General features: G+C 37.6%; 1 protein-coding gene across 2 annotated transcripts in view; it reads left to right on the top strand.

The window, feature by feature from the left end:
- Window positions 1–638: 638 nt before the first annotated feature.
- Window positions 639–19,431, top strand: part of LOC120566139 (phosphatidylinositol 4,5-bisphosphate 3-kinase catalytic subunit alpha isoform-like) — a 36,149-nt gene continuing 17,356 nt past the window's right edge. Inside the window, exons 1-15 of one of the 2 annotated variants that reach the window (XM_039812415.1) lie at window positions 639–957; window positions 1,408–1,476; window positions 7,723–7,829; window positions 8,132–8,300; window positions 9,617–9,743; window positions 10,332–10,541; window positions 10,909–11,003; window positions 11,132–11,287; window positions 12,355–12,600; window positions 13,199–13,284; window positions 13,973–14,078; window positions 16,177–16,329; window positions 16,538–16,672; window positions 18,181–18,305; window positions 18,674–18,755. In XM_039812415.1, the coding sequence (XP_039668349.1) occupies window positions 7,774–7,829; window positions 8,132–8,300; window positions 9,617–9,743; window positions 10,332–10,541; window positions 10,909–11,003; window positions 11,132–11,287; window positions 12,355–12,600; window positions 13,199–13,284; window positions 13,973–14,078; window positions 16,177–16,329; window positions 16,538–16,672; window positions 18,181–18,305; window positions 18,674–18,755 (1,746 nt within the window). In that variant the 5' untranslated portion in view covers window positions 639–957; window positions 1,408–1,476; window positions 7,723–7,773. The remainder of the gene's footprint in view (window positions 958–1,407; window positions 1,477–7,722; window positions 7,830–8,131; window positions 8,301–9,616; window positions 9,744–10,331; window positions 10,542–10,908; window positions 11,004–11,131; window positions 11,288–12,354; window positions 12,601–13,198; window positions 13,285–13,972; window positions 14,079–16,176; window positions 16,330–16,537; window positions 16,673–18,180; window positions 18,306–18,673; window positions 18,756–19,431) is intronic. The other variant, XM_039812417.1, reaches the window with a different exon arrangement.

The following is a 19,431-nucleotide window of genomic DNA, read 5'->3' as shown; positions in this document are numbered from 1 at the left end:
CATTATTATATAAGAAAACATAATCATAATTCTAAGATATTAAGTCATTCTTTTGAGAAATTACTAACAGGATCTTTTTCTTTTCATGACATTGGCGGACATGGGCTTCCACAAAGATCCTGTTATAACATTTTAACAAAATAATAGAGTTTGAAAGATACTTTGAGAAAGTTTCTCATTATTTTGAGATACTATCTCATTATGTTTGAGATACCAAGTCGTTATTTTAAGATACTATCTCATTATTTTGAGAAAGTTTCTCATTATAATGACTAACTGGTGGAATATGGCTTCCCCAGTGATCCTGAAATAACATTTGAGTAAAACAAATTATATTAGAAAGTTTCTCCCCATTTTGAGATTTTAAGATACTTTATTTTGAGATACTATGTCAGTATTTTGAGATATGTCATTATTTTGAGATAGGCTAGTATGTCATAATTTTGAGAAAGTTTGTCATTTTAAAATCACATTGGCGGTATAGGCTTCCATATAGATTCTGTAATAACAGTTGAATATCAAATATATGGTTTTGTGGTTTGAAACATAATTGAGGCGACATTTTTATTTTTATTTTTTTACCTCTAATACATCACACGGATAACTCACACCCAGTTTAATTCTGTGTATGTGTTTGAGAGAGGAAGGGAGGAGGGCCCTTGAAAGACAGCGTGGCTGCAGTGCTGCAGCAAGACTACTTGTCCAGTCGACCAGCAGTTCAGCTGCTCATAACATCCTCAGCTTGAGCTCTACTGACTGGACATTTTGGACACGTTCTGTAACTGTACGCCGTACAACCGAGGATTTATAGCTAGTCGGTGTGGAGTAACGGTTTGCTGGCAAAGAGGCTGACAGGCGACAGATAACCGTCTGCTTTGGGGAGTGTTGGGGACTGGATAGATGGGAGGCTAGCCAGGGTCAGACCAGCATCTTCAAACACTTCGCCAACTCAACAGGGTAAGTTATCATGCTAAATTAGTCATATTCCTACCTTTGAATAGACAAATGGCTTGTGTTTAATGTTGGGAAATATTTAACGTTACCTACCAGGGGAACATAGGCTCAGCGTTAGCCGTTAGCTAACTAGCTAGTGAACAAGAGAGCTAGCCAACCATTTCCAAACTGGTATGCATTAACTTAGTCGAAAGATATGTGGTGGTAACGTTAACGTTAAACCGACATTGATTGAGTGGTTGTAAACTACTTGCATTGTTATAACGTTACTAACGTTATTCGTATCATTATGCTAGCTATATCGAGAGCTAACAGTGTTGTGCAGCTGTCATTCCCTAACACCCAACGTTAGCTAACCTGCTGCTAGCCAGTGTGAATCTGCTGATTGCAGAACGTGTGTGATGTTGTTTGTGTTTTCATTTCCTCTCCTCCCAACACATATTTCTGTGACAGCGTGAAGATGGATCGAAACATGAAGGGTGGAACTGTCCCATCGTCAAAATAGGAGGGCGTGTCTCTTAGGTATGCTTCACTAATTCCTCTCTGTTGACAGTCCAGCAAAGGGAATTTATGTGAAATGTTATCTTTCTTTCTGAAACTGCAAATCTAACGTTACGTTGTAATTGACAAAATAAAAATGTAAATCGATCAAGGTTTCACAAGTGTTTTCCTTAACTCACTTTGTTGTGTAATATGGTGCAACTGGCCAAACTGGGGAAGCTCATTTCCGCCGATGTGATGGAAAAAAAGATCCTGTAAGTCAGTATAATGAGAAACTTTTCAAAATAATGTATCTCATAATAATGACTAAGTATCTCATAAAAAATACTTTATATCTCATAATAACAACTTAGCATTCCCAAATAATGACTTAGTATCTCAAAATAATGAGACACTTTTTCAAAATATTAAGTTAATATCTCAAAATGATGAGAAGCTTTCTCAAAATAATGAGAAGTCATTATTTTGAGATACTATCTCATTATTTAAAGATACTAAGTCATTATTTTGAGATACTAAGTCATAATGAGAAAGTCTTTCGTTATGACTCACAGGATCTTTTTTTTTTCATTGCATTGGCGGAAATGGGCTTCCATACCAACCTCAACAACAAATATATTATGTCTTGTAGAGACTAAACATATGTTTGATCTTGCCAACCTGCCACTGTTAGCTCGAACAACTTCTTTTTTTAGTTGTGTTTCAGTATTCAATGCAAGCTTGTGTCTAGGCCAATGTTTCCCCATTCCACACATCCTGTGTTGTGAGGAAGCTTCCTCTTTTGTCCTAAAGTGCTTAGCTGCATCCTGATCAGGGTATCAGATCGCAGAAATGCTCAATGGGTGGTTTGTTTTAACTCAGGGATTTCCGCTTTAGCTTGTTTTTGTACATATTCAATGCTACTCTACTTTGTAAATAAAGTTTGCTGTTTTTCTTTCTGGTTAACTATCAATGTCATGCATATTTGTGTCAGTCACAAGTTCACAACTCTAAACTTTAACTGGTTTGACAATTTTGTGTCAGTTGGAAGATCGATGTCTCAATTTCAGAGGGTGCTATCCACTTTTATTTTTTTTATTTATTTTTTAAACTCCATTGCTCCATGTACATCATGTAGATATACATCCATTCTTGCCCTGGATGCTTAACTTGGTCAGTTTTGTATTTGCAACAGCGCAAGCAGAGCAGTACAGGCACCCTTTTCCTGAGCAGCCTCCACCACCTGATAATCGGACCAAATTACCATTTCATTTTGGTTTCGTTTTTTAAGCAGATCAAGGAAACATTAGAATTAAGAGTTTTTATTTCTGTATGTCAACTTTAAGACAGTTGCTATAGCTGTGTCCATCTCATCTATGCTTGTGGCTATTTTCGTGACCATTCTTCTGGCTCTTGCACAGGAAGGTGAACTTAATCATGCCTACAAACATATGATTGGCTTGGTTGCTTTTCCTACCAGGGAAACAGCTGTCAGTGAGCACAACACCAGACCTATTTGAATTACTGGAAAATGGGAGATGTGTGTGATTCAGAGGCTAATGTGCTCTGAAGTCAGCAATGAGATTTTCTGGCATGTCGTGGATATGCTCTATGGTGTCCTCCCAGTTAGTCAAACCCTGCAAAACATTTCTAAAGTCTGGTGCAGGAGGGCATCTTGCCAGGTGCCTTTACTACTGCATCTGATCTGGGACCCATTGGCAATGTTGGGTGTGTTGACTCCTGTTAGATAGAGGTGGGGAATATGAAAGTAATATTGGTGTTGTAAAATGCGACACAATATCAAGTGGGTTTTTGATTATTACTTTGACAGATAAGTGTTCTTAGGCGATACAATGACCTTAACTTATTTGAGTGCTATAGCTGTGTGAAATGAAAAGTAAAGGCTTCTACCTGCTTGATAATTATATCCTTATGCTATTTGCTAATGCTTTTTTTTCTCAGAGAAAGTATGCACCACCCCTTGTTGAAAAGATGAGATACAATATTGTTTGAACACATCAATATACGGTATATTATCAGTGGTGGAATGTAACGAAGTACAAATACTTTGTTACTGTACTTAAGTACATTTTTCACGTATCTGTACTTTACTTAAGTAGAATCAATAGTGCATACTTTTGACTTTTCCTTACATTTTAGCAATTATCTATACTTTCTACTCCACTACATTTCTACAACATTCCGTTACATTTTCTGATCAGTTTTTCCCCCTGCCAAAATCGCTTCCTGACCGTCACACGTTTGTCTCACCAGTGAAGTTTGGTTGCCATAGATATATATGGGGCACCGCTGATCCTTCATCGGCTTCCAACCCGGCTCCGGTGCTCCAGAGCCCGGCGCAGCGCTGCTGACCCTCGGTAATAAAACCTCCGGTAAAAGGGAAAATGAAAATGTTTCTTTTTTATTATTCCCGTTTTTAAATCATAGTTGCCATCTATTTCTCTCCACAGTCGTTTACTTCTCCACCATGCTGCGTAAGACATATATCTTATATATATATATATATATATATATATATATATATATATATTTTTTTTTTTTTTAATTGGCTGGACCTCTTCACATCTGCCTCCCCATTTCCGCTGCTTCACACACTTTATTTACTTACGCTCCCATGGTTAAAGGAAATAAAACCGTCTTAAAATACATCCATGAATAAAACCAACTGCATTCCGATTCTAAAAACATATTTCCGTTTTATGCTGGTTAGGATAGGAACTTTTTTAAAAAGCCAGGCCTTGTTTGTGGTAGTGGACAGTGTGGATACTGTCGAAGCTCAGCATCAAAATAACTGAACCACCGATCACAGGTCACTAGACACAGTGCCCTCTCTGACCAAGGTGCAAACTAACTAACGAACTAACCAACTTAATATGCAAATAAGATTAAGAGAATAAATCGTTATGCAAGTACTTTTACTTTTAATACTTAAAGTACATTTAAAATCAGGTACTTTTTACTTTTACTTAAGTAGGGTTGTCATTGTGGTACTTCTGCTTTTACTAAAGTAAATATGTCTGTGGTTATTTGTACTTTTACTTAAGCACTGAGATTCAGTACTTCCTCCACCACTGTATATTATTATATCTTAGGTATAGCTTGCCTTTGTGCAGTCCTATACAGTAGAAGTGCAGGCCTTTTTCCAACTGAGGAATATTTCCAAATTAAGAACTCTAGTGTCAAATGGTGAGTTGGAGATGATCATTCATGCTTTCATTTCCTCTCGTTTAGATTACTCTAACAGCCTTTTTACCTGTTTGAGTAAGAAGAGCTTTACCGTCTCCAGGCTGTTCAGAACTCTGCTGCAAGGCTTTTAACTCACATTAACAAAAGAGCACACATCACACCTGTTTTAGCTTCACTTCACTGGTTACCAGTCCAGTATAGAATTCAATTTAAAAATCCTGGTCCTTACTTTTAGAGCCCTGCGTGGTCAAGTTCCTCCCTACATCCCTGACTTGATACAGCTTCATACTCCCACCCGTAGTCTGAGGTCATTAGGTCAGAGGCTATTAGTGATTCCCCGCACTCAATTTAAAACTAGAGGGGATCGATCATTCCAAGCAGTGGCTCCTAGGCTGTGGAATGTCTTACCTCCCTTTCTATGTTGTGTGAATTCTGTCGAATCTTTTAAAAAGCAATTGAAGACTGCTATTCAAGCAGGCTTTTAGTTAGTCAAGGTTTTTTTTATGGTTGTTTGTTTTCTTTTTGTATTTAAATTTTTCTTGTATTTTAATTTGTTGTATGGAATTACATTTTATTGTGAAGCACTTTGTGATTTTTATCTGTGAAAGGTGCTATACAAATAAACTTTACTTACTATACAAATAAACTTTACTTTTTCTCATAATTTAACACAAATATTGTCAATGTGCAAAAACACCAAGACAGTACATGACAGTACAGTGATGTTTGTCTTCTAAAATATTAGTACTTGCTATTTTTACTCAAAATATGTTGTTGTACTTAAGATGTAAAGCTAATATAGTCAAGGCAGCTAACGTTATCAAGACAGAGTCACTTTCACCAAAATGAATGATAGATGTATATTGGCTGGATGAATGATACTAATGTCTCTGTGTTTTCTTCTCATCCTGCTTTTCTGAGAGTTGTTTATGGCCATAAATTGGCTGAAGGTTAAATTAAGACATGTTGTAATTTTTCTGAGAGCCCAAACACATACTTTCCCATCACTATGTCCCAATCTGTTACAGTTGAGTCACTGTGTTGTTTTTGTGTTTGTGAGTGTTGGACATAAGCAGTCTGTCTAAAATACTTGTGTCAATAAAGTCCCAAAAAAACTGCTATTTCCCAGTACTCCATGACCGAATTAAACGAGCAAATCTTCACTGGTAGAAATACAGCTACAGCTAGTAAGCACTCATTTTTCTTTGTAAGAAATTGTGTTCTCAAATTAAATTAATGTATATTTGATAACCACAGGAGTTTTAAGGTAAAGTTTTAAGCCAGTACGGATACAGTACTGTATTTCGTGACATTTCATAAATCTTTTATGTTTGCCTAATATAAATGTCAAACTAAAAGCAAAATGTCAGAATGAAAGATTCATGTTTCATGGACCGGTCATTTGTGTAAAGAAAATATTTTAGTCATCAATATCCATCTGTTGGTAAAGATGGGAAAATAGTTCATAGTATTATCTGCTTTAAAAGCTGCATTAGTTGTCTTCTTTGAATGAGAGCCCTTAGCTAGGGTGCTCTCCCATTACTACAAAGGTTGTCCTCCATAAATGAAACTTTTATGCGTTGTTTTTAAAGACCTGTTTTGGTTACCTGAAGACCCTTCTGTCCTCAGGTTAAGGGCTCTCTTGTAAGTGCAGCCTGTTGGTAAGATACACTTGAGTGACATAAAGCATTAAACTATGCCAGTTTTACACATGCCATGGATGCTCTGCAGTCAGTCACTGCACTTGTTTTAGTCTTGCTGCTGTGTGGCTGACTGAACACGCTTGTTCTCTTTGAGTCAGTGAGCACAGCTGAGCCTCAGCCACAGAGAGTAGGCGGGACTGCAGATTGACGGAGCAGTACTGGCCACTCTCTTCAACTGGAAGCAGCTCATGTTTTTGAAATTAAGTTGCCAAATCTAGAAAACAGTTGTTAAATCCGCAAAACTGGGGCTGCCTGATTGGGTCACTAAATTCATATTTATTTTAAAAGAATAGTTTTTTTGGTCACTAGGCACATTAACAGTTGCTTAGTTGGCAACACTGTGGGGTGCTTTCAAGTGCACCCTTTGGGGTCACCTTGAAAGTGTAGCACATGAACCTTTTGAACGATGTGTGTTATTTAGTCAGCCCTGCTTCTGACTAAGTTGCTTTACAAACAGAAGCATCAAGTAAACTTTATTTACCAAATAAACTGCAACTCAGTTTTTTTACATTAAGTATCACCACTGGGGCTTTAGTTGAGCAGGGCTTTTAGCCTATGCTTTACACTATGAGGGTCAGAACTTGCTTAAACAGGGTGTCCGCGGAGTTTTAAAATGTATTAAAAGGTAGTAAATCAAATTAGTACATATTAAGGCCATTTAAAGGTATTAATCGGCATTTTATGAGGTATTAATTTTTGATTATTTTTTTTTTTTGCAAACTATGAGTTGTCCATTTGTTTTATTATGTCTATTTAAGTTGATCTTGTAAAGTTTGTGTGATAGTATATCCTATCCCGCATCAGGTGATAGCCTATGATCCTGAAGTCGACATCAAACATGTCGCGGGAATGTGGATGAAACATTTTGCCTGCTGAACTGGATGACTAGTGGCTGCTGAACATCAAGCTCCTTAACAGCTCTGACAGCTAGGCTACCTAGACAAACACGGGCAAATGCAAATTTTCGATAAATGGCTAGAGGACCTGGCATTTAAAGCCCTGTAGAGGGGAAAAACCGGCAGGCTTACTGTTCGGTTTATCAGTATAACTTGGATGGGGGTTAACGCTCTTTGGTCGCATATGCAATGTACCAGCCATAAATCTGGAATACGCGGACAACAGTTATCAATCTCCAGTTTCTGTGCTGCTGCTACCGTTAGGCCTACACCACCGCAAACCAGTGCCACCATCCAAACTATTGTTTTATAAATCTCAAACTTCGTTTAATGGTTAGAAACGTGTTGCCGTATAAACCTGCTACTCAATGGCGTGTTGGTTTTAAAAAATATCGAGAAGGTATTAAAAATGGTATTAAAGGTATTGAATTTACCTCCAGGATTTCTGTATATACCCTGTTAAAAGTGTTGTTATCTTTCAGGTTGTGCTCTGCAGCTTAACTCTGTGACTGAGCTGGGAGACAGAGAGGAACATGCCTCCCAGGCCGTCCTCAGGGGAGCTATGGGGCATCCACCTGATGCCTCCCAGGTATGCACATTGGATTATATTGTGTGCATGATGTATTTTTTATTGTGTACTGTTACACATACCTCGACAAGTATTGGACTGTTAATTTCATGTAACTGCAAAAATAAAAGTCTTCAAAGTTCACATGCCTATGCATTTATTATATTATTTAGTATTCAGTTATTGTTGTTAGAATGCTATTTTGTAATATATTCCTTATTGGAAAGTCATATGAGTGTGAAATGCCCTAAGAAGACGCAGTAAGTGTAAAGTAAATAATGATGGTCATCAAAATATTATAATAATGCTGAGTGTGTCTGCAGGATCCTGGTGGACTGCTTGCTGCCCAATGGGATGATTCTGACCCTGGAGTGTCTCCGTGAGGCCACGCTCATCACCATCAAACATGAGCTGTTCAAGGAGGCCAGGAAATATCCCCTCCATCACCTCCTACAGGAGGAGACGTCCTACATCTTTGTCAGTGTTACACAGGTAAGAACTCTCAATCTCTATTTAAATATCTGGTAGGCAGAGGTGTCCATCTAAATTAATTAGTTGGTAGTTTGATGGAACGATCTCAGAATAGTTGTTTATAAAGGAGAACAGTAATTTGTCTGAAGCTGCCATAGGTGCTAGTAAAACGAAATCGGTCCCTGGAACTGTTGTTGTCTGAAAAGTTGTTCACATCTTGCTTTCTTCTCTACAAACCTGATCTTAGCCTTAGATTGCTGTACAGTCTGGAACATTGCTTAAATGCTTCTCTGTGCTTAAAAACACACCATTGCTCTTTTCCAAAACATTCACCGGCAGGGAGGGTCAGTGTAACGCTTATCAGTAAAATTTTCTAAGCAAAAACGGACATTTGGAAAAACAGAAAAATTGGTTCAAATATCCAATTTTTCATTTTCAATTCTCTCCCTCGTTCCACCTAGCTACGCCCCGCCCCCCACTCGAGCACAGCAGCCAAACCTAAAGACAGAAAGAGAATGAACGACGTGTTGGAAGTCGAATATCGAAAAACATTCAGCAAGAGGTGAAACGCTTGTCAATATCCAGCACAGACGTGAATCAAGATTGCCTAGTGTCTATATCTATATTTACAGTGCTTGGTTTGATTGATCATCCATATCAATCAGGTCTCCATTTGCCATCTCTGATAAGAGTGATTTTATGGGATAATTAACTCTAGAATTAACCCTTCCCTTACTAGTCTTGCATAATTAAGCCTGTGTATGTTGCGCTCTGCAAAACTTGTATAATGACGAGATGCTTGCCCCCCTGTTCAGTCCAAAGTTCGTCTGTAAGAAGTTTTGCACTTGCCTGCAAGTATAACCTAAATTCTCAACAAGATTCCCAATTATATTCTCGTAATTACCCAGCGTCGACATGACTATCCCGAGTCTTTTTGAATGCCCGCCTAAACACATCCAGACACATCCACGATAATAGCCAACCAATTGTAACTAGGTGGAACGAGGAAGAGAATATCATTGCAGTAATGAGTTATTGGAGCCCAGATGCAATTTTGTAATTTTCTAAATTTCTGATCCTCTGAATAAAAACAAAAAATTGGAAAAACAGGTTAAAGATTTAAAAAAACAAAAAATATAATAACAAGGCGGAAAAAAATTTAACATTTAATATTTGAACCCATTTTTCAGTTTTTTCAAATGTTTGTGCTTAGAAAATTGAACTGATAAGCGTTACACTGACCAGGGAGGCCGTCAGATCTTAATTCACCATCGGTTTTCATAAAAAAGAAAGAGGAAATGTTTCAACACGGTCTGTTTTTTCCCCCCTGCCTGCAGGAAGCAGAGCGGGAGGAGTTCTACGACGAGACCCGGAGGCTGTGTGACCTCCGACTCTTCCAGCCCTTCCTTAAGGTCATTGAGCCAGTTGGCAACAGAGAGGAAAAGATCCTCAACAGAGAGATTGGTGAGAGGTCTCCTATGATAGCACTGGTTCTGTTGTAGCCGTGGTTCTTTTTTTTTTTCCTTATTACTTTTAAAATAAATAAATAATAATAATAAAGTGAATAAAAGAGGTTTTCTTGTTCAGTTAAAAAAAAAAAAAACTACTTTACTTTCATTTTGCCACTTAGCAACATATTTGGTAGATTGTAAGCAAATATTTTTTGTTTAATTTGCTAGATACTTTATAATTAATCTAAATAGATGCTGTTTTTCATTAAATGGGAAAGACAAAATATGCAATAAAGTTTTTGTTTTGTTTAGCTGAAGCAAACTAAGTAGGATATTTGGTGGTTTTATCTACAGGTTAAATTGGGAATGAAAAAGCTTATCTGAGCTATGTTATTAGGCTAATTTTGAGCTTTATGTAATGAGCAGAACTGATATACTGAAGCTACTTAGATTTGTTTTGTTGTATTGTTTTGTATTCTTTAGGAAGCTACAGTAGATAGAGGAGGAAAACATTATTTTACTGTATCTCTAAACAGACCAATCTAGCCCAAAATTACCTTAAAAGACTGACAAACACTGACTCTACTTTCTGTTCTTTCAGGCTTTGCCATTGGTATGCCTGTGTGTGAGTTTGATCTTGTGAAGGACCCTGAGGTTCAGGACTTCAGGAGAAACATCCTGAATGTTTGCAAAGACTCTGTGGAGCTGAGAGACGCCAGCGGGCCCCACAGTAGAGCTCTGTATGTTTACCCACCGAATGTAGAATCCACACAGGAACTTCCCAAACACATCTATAGCAAACTGGACAAAGGTAGGCAACAGCTTTAGCCTTTTTTATCAGTGCAAAATTTGACTGGTTTCAAATGAGAAATTGAAAATTGTTATTATTTTGAGAAAATAGAACACTTAAAGCCAACAGGAGGACAACAGGGAGCAAGAAGTTAATATTTTAGCCTCCCATCAATACATAATCGCTACTAACCAGCCTTAACAATAGTTAGGAACTGCAGTAATGAGCAGGGCGTTCAATGAATTGATTGAGATGCTACTACTGTTAAGCTCAATACAATACCCTCAGATGTAAAAAACAATAGATAATTGAAGGTGGGTGGATATTGTTTCTTTTATTTATTGATTCTTTTTTCTCAGCTTTCTTTTTTGTCTGTTTCATTTTGTAGGTCAGATTATTGTCGTGATTTGGGTGATTGTTTCTCCTAACAACGACAAACAAAAGTATACATTGAAGATCAACCACGACTGTGTGCCTGAACAGGTGGCATGAATATGTCCTAAAATAAATAGACAATGAATCAGCCATGAGCCACTTTCATTTTTAAATTCAGTGTTAGGGAAATTGAAGGGTGTCTAATGTAGGCTGTCTGCATGTATCTTGTCCTAAAGGTGATTGCAGAGGCCATTCGTAAGAAGACTCGCAGCATGCTGCTTTCCCCAGAGCAGCTAAAGATGTGTGTTCAGGAATATCAGGGTAAATACATCCTCAAAGTATGTGGCTGTGATGAGTACCTGCTGGAAAAGTACCCCATCAGCCAGTATAAGGTAAGAGACATGTGGGCAAAAATCTATTTTATTATATAAAACATTCAATTTGTGATAATTTAGACCTTAAATGACATTAAAAACATGAAAAATAATTTATACAGGAAGTAAATATTTTGTTTATAATTTCAGTGATTAATACCAAACGTGTTGAAGAAAGCACAACATTTCTGCCTTGCATGAATGAAGAGTTTAAACGACTTAGTTTAATGGCTCAAAGAGAAGAAATAGCAGGCATACTGTAGTTTGATAAATCTGTATCAGGATATAACCAAACTCTGATCTATTTCAGATCCTTTATTTATTTTAACCATTGTGGTTTTGTCAAAACAACATTGCCTTTCATTAGAACACTGAAACCATTTCCTCATGCATGTACATGATGTGAGCCAGGCTCAGAGTCCGGAAAACCTCCATTTGAGCCAGATCACGTCCTTCATTCCAGCGGCAGTCAGACTCTTTAATGCAACATCATAATGTAGCACTGCTAGCTGTTTTTGCAATATGAGCCATCGCTGGACAATATTCTGCACTATGCACATTTATCTATTTATTACTCTGTGTCACCTCCCAATTGTGCAATATGTCATCTCTATTCATTTGCACCTTACTCATCTGTATATCTGTGTTTATATACTGTCTTTTTATATAAGGTTTATTGTGTAAATACGTTTTATTTCTATTATTATTATAACTAATTCTATTTTTCCATTTCCTATAGTTTATGTATATGTTTTCTCATTTATTCAATTTCTAATTAATGTGTATTTGTGTTATTCTGATGTGTGTACATTTTTCTTTTGAGCTGCTGTAGCACAGGAATTTCCCCAGTGTGATATTAATAAAGTCTATCTTATCTTATCTTATTTTATCAAAGTAGAAGATGCACAAAGTGACACTGTTTCATCTGCATTCACTCGGCAGCTGCTGGAAAACGACCAATTGATATAACTGGTTACACTTACGCACAATGTAACTCTAGCCGCTCTGTGTACTTTGGTTCTAACAGTCCTAACTGCGTCATTCCCTCTCTCTCCCTCTCTCCCTCTCTCCCTCTCTCCCTCTAGTATATCCGTAGTTGCATCATGCTGGGCAGGCTGCCTAACCTGATGTTAATGGCTAAGGACAGCCTATACACTCAGTTGCCTACAGATAACTTTGTCATGCCATCATACTCTCGACGTATCTCTACGGCAACATCCTATATGAATGGCGAGGCAGCTGCCAAGTCACTGTGGACCATCAACGGAACCCTGCGAATACGAATCCTGTGTGCCACCTATGTTAACGTCAATATACGGGACATAGACAAGGTGGGGACGCATATAGTGCTTACAGGAATATGCCAGTGTCTATGTTGATCAGACAAATCAAACAACAGATCCTTGACTCTAATGCTCTATTCTTACATGGATGGTAGGAGAAGACAAGAATTGGCCAAAGTGAGACAAATAAATTTTTAGTTACACAAAAAATTGTGAATGGTGTTTTATGTTATTTTTTGCAGATTAATGAATGAAGATATGTTTTCGAGCAAAATCAGTGGGCTGTTATTTCAGTTGTGCAAAGTACCCCCTCTTTCAAATCCCTCATATCCTGTGGAAACAAACATCCATTGTTTCACAAGTTCCACCTGAACAAAGACCTTTAGGAAAGGAAAGTAGTTCTAGCTTGTGTTGGTGTGCTGTCATGAATCATTTAAATCATGTAAATGTAATGTGTTTACACAACTGCCAGGCTGTATGCCACTTAAGTGAAATGATCATTTAACATGACAGCTGTTACATGCTATTAATGAGATAAGTTGTCCAACAGGCACATCTCTTAGAAATGGTATAGTGAAGAAGATATATCACATCTTTTTTATTAATGTTTTTTTTTTTCTTGTTGCATTCTCTTGTATAATTATAGATATATGTGAGAACAGGCATTTACCATGGAGGTGAACAGATGTGTGACAATGTCAACACACAGAGAGTACCCTGCTCTAACCCCAGGTAATTGCCAACCCTTTATTACAATACCTTTTAATTCCCTACAGCAGCCCTTAAATGCAGGACTCTTCAATTATAACAATAACTTTATTTGTGAAGAGATTTTCTTAATATAGTTACAAAAGTGCTTAAATAAACAATGTGAGATGTTTTACAGTGGAAGGTAAAACCAGGAAAAATTAGATCAAATAAAATGCGATAAATCAATGATGGAACCCAATAATAGAAAGAACTACTACTTTAAATCACTTTCTCTTTATTTTAGTGAGAGAGTGAATTAGACAATTTACACTTCTAATTTACTTTAAGTAGTCAAAGACAGGAGGGTAACGTTTAGTGCTGGCTAGTAACACTAAACTGCTGTATTACATTACCGGTTAACCAAATGTTGCTTAAAGTATTTGCTCAACTCAGACACACACACACACACACATATAATATATATATATATATATATATATATATATATATATATATATATATATATATATATATATATATATATATATATATAGCAGTGTAAGGTCTCCGAGCATTTCAGTTTTCTATCATTGGAAGCACGTTGGTGCACCTCAGAGAATTGAGTGGTACAGCTCTTTTTAGGTCCTGTTCTTGGGGATTGTTTCTAGTTCTTTTAGTTGACCCCAGACTCATAAATTATCTCTGTATCTCTATCATTCTTTGTCTACAGGTGGAATGAGTGGCTCACTTATGATATGTACATCCCAGACATACCCCGTGCCGCCAGACTCTGCCTCTCCATCTGCTCTGTCAAGGGCAGGAAGGGAGCCAAGGAGGTAGGATAGAAAGCAAGAAGGAAATTACTCCGCAATGTAACTTCAATTTACAGGAAAGTGGACATTCAAATCAGGAAGTGTCTTACTAGGCTATTTGGATAACTGTTTCCTTTTTTAACAGTTAGGAATAATTATGGAAAAGTAAAATATACAGTTTGATTGATGGAAAAAGCAACAGTACAACAGTTGAAGGCAATTACATATTTGTGTACACGGTGAAAATTGCATTTTGTGATTTTTAAAGCACAAAAACATCTATAACTGGGCAAACTAAATATGAGCTCATGTTAGCTAAAGGACACTAATACCTGATCATATAAATACCAATAGTAGTATGCTTTTTTACAGATAGGCAGACAGTGCTGCAGTTGTCATAGCCTAAAGATAGCAGAAGGCAGATGACCTCCATGTGTCTAAATCTTTTATTTAGCACTCACATGCTAACCCATCCTTGAGGGACCTTTTGTATGTGTATAACGTGTGCTGGTATTGGATGAACCTACCCTACTATGTGTCAGTCTGTTTGAGTATATGTGTCCAAGGTGAATGGGAGCTGTGGTATCGTCTTTGGCTCTGTTTAATTACTAATCGGCCATGGGCACCGTGGTGGCAATAAACATCAACAGAAACACAATCAGCAGTAAGGACTTTTCCATTCATGTTAGAATATGCTTCGCTTGTGCATGTTGATAGCATGTTGTGAATGGGGCTAACTGTTCTCTCTCAAACCAATATCAAAGTTTTTGAATTACAGACTTTGACAGAAAAATTGAATATTTAGATAATGCAAAATCAAATTAGGGCTGAGAAGTTAGCAGATTAACACATTTAATTCAAAACCTGAAAAGGCTAATGCTTTCTTGATATCATTTGTGTAGCATAATAGTGACATTCTTGATACTTGCATCAAATTTACAATAAAAAGAACGGCTGTCTGTACATTTTATTCTATGTTTGGAAAACGTGGTGTAAAATAGTTGGAGTGTGTCTGTGTTTTTTCTGCATTGGGTCTAATACTCGTAACAGACACCCACACAAATAGATTTTTCTTCCATCTCTCTGGTGGAAAAGCTGGAAGAGAGAGGTGTGTGTGTGTGTGTGTGTGTGTGTGTGTGTGTGTGTGTGTGTGTGTGTGTGTGTGTGTGTGTGTGTGTGTGTGTGTGTGTGTGTGTGTGTGTGTGTGTGTGTGTGTGTGTGTGTGTGTGTGTGTGTGTGTGTGTGTGTGTGTGTGTCGAGTGTATCAATGAATGCCAGTCATGGATATTGTAACAGACACCTGGGGTGAGTCCTATCGTGCACTGCACAGTGCTAGACTGAGGTCAGGTTAGCAGATGCTCTTTCAAGCCCTACCTAAATGAAAGATAAACACTTCTCTACGGCAGCCTTTTGTTCCAGCACTTACTATAAATAGGTGCATTTTGACTGGCTGTCTGCAGGTAACTCTATCTACCTCAGCGTGTTTGTCGTTGTCACCTGGTTTCATCGCTGCCCCTTAGTGTAGACTCACTCTGAAGTTTATCTTAAACATTTCCTCAGCCTTTGCGAATACTTAGATGGTAGCTGTGGTAGAAGGAGTACTGCATTTTAAAGAATTTTTAAAGATAAAACAGTGGTACATCTTCATTTCTACTGCCCATGTACCATAATCATCATAGGAGAGATCCAATTCAGAGATTAATTGAATATCCTGCCAGACTGTGCTGTCATATACAGTACCAGAAGACAGCTGGCCACATTTCATGGCTTACCTATTTAACCTTTCAGGATGAATGAGTGTAGTCATGACATTCTAGTTATTACTGTAACTGTGCTGCTTCTTAAACCTTAAAAGCCTTAGAAATAAATCAAACTCAATTAGAACTTGTTAACGTTTTTCTGAGTAAGTACCTTTAATGTGTCCTTAGCATAAGGAAACCTTAATTTAATTATATACTTTCACACTGCGAGTGCCAGAATATGTTGGTGTTAAAGCCTCTTTGATTCAAAATGATTCGCCATCTGTGTTTGTGTCTGTTTTTTTTCCCATAAGCTTCTCACATTGAAACTAATTACATTTGTAATCAGTGGCTCTCTACTTCTCTCTCTCCCTTTACTGTAGGAGCACTGTCCACTAGCTTGGGGTAATATCAACTTGTTTGACTACACACACACTCTGGTGGCCAACAAAATGGCTCTGAACCTCTGGCCTGTCCCTCACGGCCTTGAAGACCTCCTCAACCCCATAGGAGTCACTGGATCCAACCCTAATAAGGTATTCAAATTCATCATCTTGCCTTAAAAAAGTACAAGGTTTTACATATTCTTTTGCACTGTACATGCTCTGTTTCATATGGGGACTGTGCCAGAAATGTGGCATAAGAAAGTAACAGGTTTCCATATTGAATTGAAAGTTTTGACTGTTTTTTGAGGAACAGTCATTTACACAATGTGATGATATTATTTTCATCTCTGTTGTCCAGGAAACCCCATGTCTGGAGCTGGAGTTTGACCACTTTAGTAGCTCTGTCAAATACCCAGATATGAATGCAATAGAGGAGCATGCAAACTGGACCATCTCGAGGGAACTGGGGTTTAACTACAACCTCTCTGGACAGGTAATAACATGCTTACCGGCCACCAACCAGTGGACTGGAAAGGTGGAACAACACAGCAGTTTGTTTTATGTTTTGAAACTTAAACACAGGTAAAGAAATGTCTGTTAAAGTGACATCTCAAAGACCAGTATGGAGCTTGCAGGTTTGAGGTAGCATCAGCAAAAGAGGTCTGGGCCATACAGAGCCCCAGGAGGAGCACACAGGAGTTGGAGGGGTGTGCACTTTTGGACAACCAAATTATTAAAACACTATTGTACTGATGATGACAGACATGCAAATGTGAAATCACACAATAAAGACAAAGTATAGTAGTTGTCGCATTAAGAAACTGGTTCATATTCTCATTGAAAAAAAGCACAATAATTTAGCAAGTAACAGCTGAAATACGAACTTAAAAAAACTATTTATAGCATGTGCTGAGTATCAGGTAAGTTATTAATGAAGGTGTTTGAACTTCACCACTAATTAGACCCTGTTGTAGCGGGACATTGATTAATGAGGCCCTAATGTGAAATGTGGTTGTGCTTTTGTTGAAGGCATTACATGCCGTGACACAATCTGCTAAATTAGTGGTGATGGCAGTGTTAGTAATGTAAACAGATATGTGTGCTGTATAAGACACCAAATGTAATTATAGTTGTGTGTGTTATTGAAACTTGTATTAAATGTGAGTGTCTAAGATGAGCAGTATTACCTAGTGAAATAATTGTCGGATTAAACATTATTGGCAGCACAACAGTTATAAAACACAGCTGTACCAATTAGTTGGTTAAATGTTTTGTTAGATGTCAGTGAATGTTATAGCCCTTTTCAGTTTATTTATTGAAAATTTATATGATATAATTTATATTAATTTAGGTCAATAATAGATAAAAGTGGTTAATTTTCAGCCCAACAATGAACTATAAAAACTCATTGTTGACTTAGACTTTGTTAACTCGTCTCGTCAGATTTCTAGATGATGGCAAGGGAACCGTGACTTGGTTGTGTTACTTTGCCATGTGAGAGGATGTGGTAAGTTATTCATGATGTGTGTGTCAAATGTGAGGAGTGCCCAACTCAATACATGGTGTGATGATGATATCATCTGGCTTGCTTCTGAAAAGAAAATAATTGAATCGTACCTCAAGCTTAATTGAGAAAAACGACACTAGATTTATACATTCAGAAATCACACTTGGTTTTGTGAAGGAGTATGAATAGACAAATAGAACCTTTCTACAGATTTTGTGCTCTTGGCAAAGTGGTGGCCAAAAGAAAGAAGCTCAAATTCAGGATTTTCTAACGACATTGTTAGGGTTGTTAACAGCCTGAGCCTTAAGTCGAATGGTCACAGCATCTGGCTGCATCCCTGTCCGACTGTGCTCTGGCTCCATCACAGTTTCAATGTCCACTGGAAACGTTTCAGAAGTGGAGCATCGGTTATTCGGCCACAGGTTAATTATGGCGGTGGTAGTAATGTCATCATACAGTGTTTATTAGTTTATTTTCTTTCTGTTGTCTTTCAGAGCAACCGGTCGGCCAGAGATCACGCCCTGACAGAGAACGACACTGAGCAGATGAGACAGCTGAGTAACAGAGACCCTCTTTCAGAAATCACTGAGCAGGAGAAAGACTTCCTCTGGAGACACAGGTAACTTCCCAACCAGCAGATATACCACTAGACTACTCTACTATATAGCACAAGTTTGACTTTATGTAGAACCATAGAATGGCATAGATTTCACAGGTCAGACTTAAGATTTAATACAGGCTTATTCTTGTAGGTTAATGGCTGAAAATGTTTTTCTTTTCTTTTTAACTGTTACTCTCAAACATTTATTTTGTTTAAAAAACAAAAGCAAAAATACACTTCTGGAATTAACAATTCTGCATGCTAAATACTGGTAACACATTTTGTTTTAACCTTGTATGCAGGATGTAGATACGTAAAAACAACAGATTCAGTCTGAAACTAGGATGCAACACACAGTAGTTATACGGTTTCTCTTTCTCTACCAGGCACTACTGCATGAACATCCCTGAGATCCTTCCCAAGATCCTTCTCGCTGTCAAATGGAACTCCAGAGATGAAGTAGCACAGGTAATGCCATGCCATTTCATACCTGCTAGTTATATACAGGGTTCATACGGGTGCTTGAAATCCTTGAAAATGCTTGAATTTTGATGTTTTTTTTCAAGGTTTGAAAAGTGCTTGAATTTTGGATAAAATGCTTGAAAATGCTTGAAATTGTAACTGTATTTCTTTCATAACAAATACCTATCTGATTGAATAGTTGGTTTATTAAATTGAGAAGTAAAATGTTGGAGAGCCTAACATTTAGGCCACGTCCACACGTACAAAAACAATCTTTTTTTTTATCCGTCTTCCCTGGATTCGTTTAAAGAATATTTGCGTCCAAACGAATCCATTTGTAAATGACTCAACACGCTACTTCATATTCCAGGTCTATAGGTGGCGCTGTTTCTGCTACAGAAATTCACCAAAAAACGGAGAAGAGCATAGTCACTTCCACTTCCCATCATACTGTCTATGATCATAACATGACTAGATTATAACGTTCTCTCCCGTGGACTATAACTTTCCCCACTGCTCATTTTATAAAGGCCGCCGGAAGAAAACGTCGATGTTTACATTGTATAATGTGCTGTTGGATTGCTATTTATTTTGCATGATTGCAGCGCGCTAGCAGCGAGCTAACGTTAGCTAGCTCTAATATCGGCAGTCAAACAAACATCAATGATCCATGATCCATGAA

This window comes from Perca fluviatilis, chromosome 9 (assembly GCF_010015445.1).
Source record: "Perca fluviatilis chromosome 9, GENO_Pfluv_1.0, whole genome shotgun sequence".
NCBI lineage: Eukaryota > Metazoa > Chordata > Actinopteri > Perciformes > Percidae > Perca > Perca fluviatilis.
Note: the sequence above shows the minus strand (reverse complement) of the source record. Positions and strands in the feature narration are given on the sequence as shown.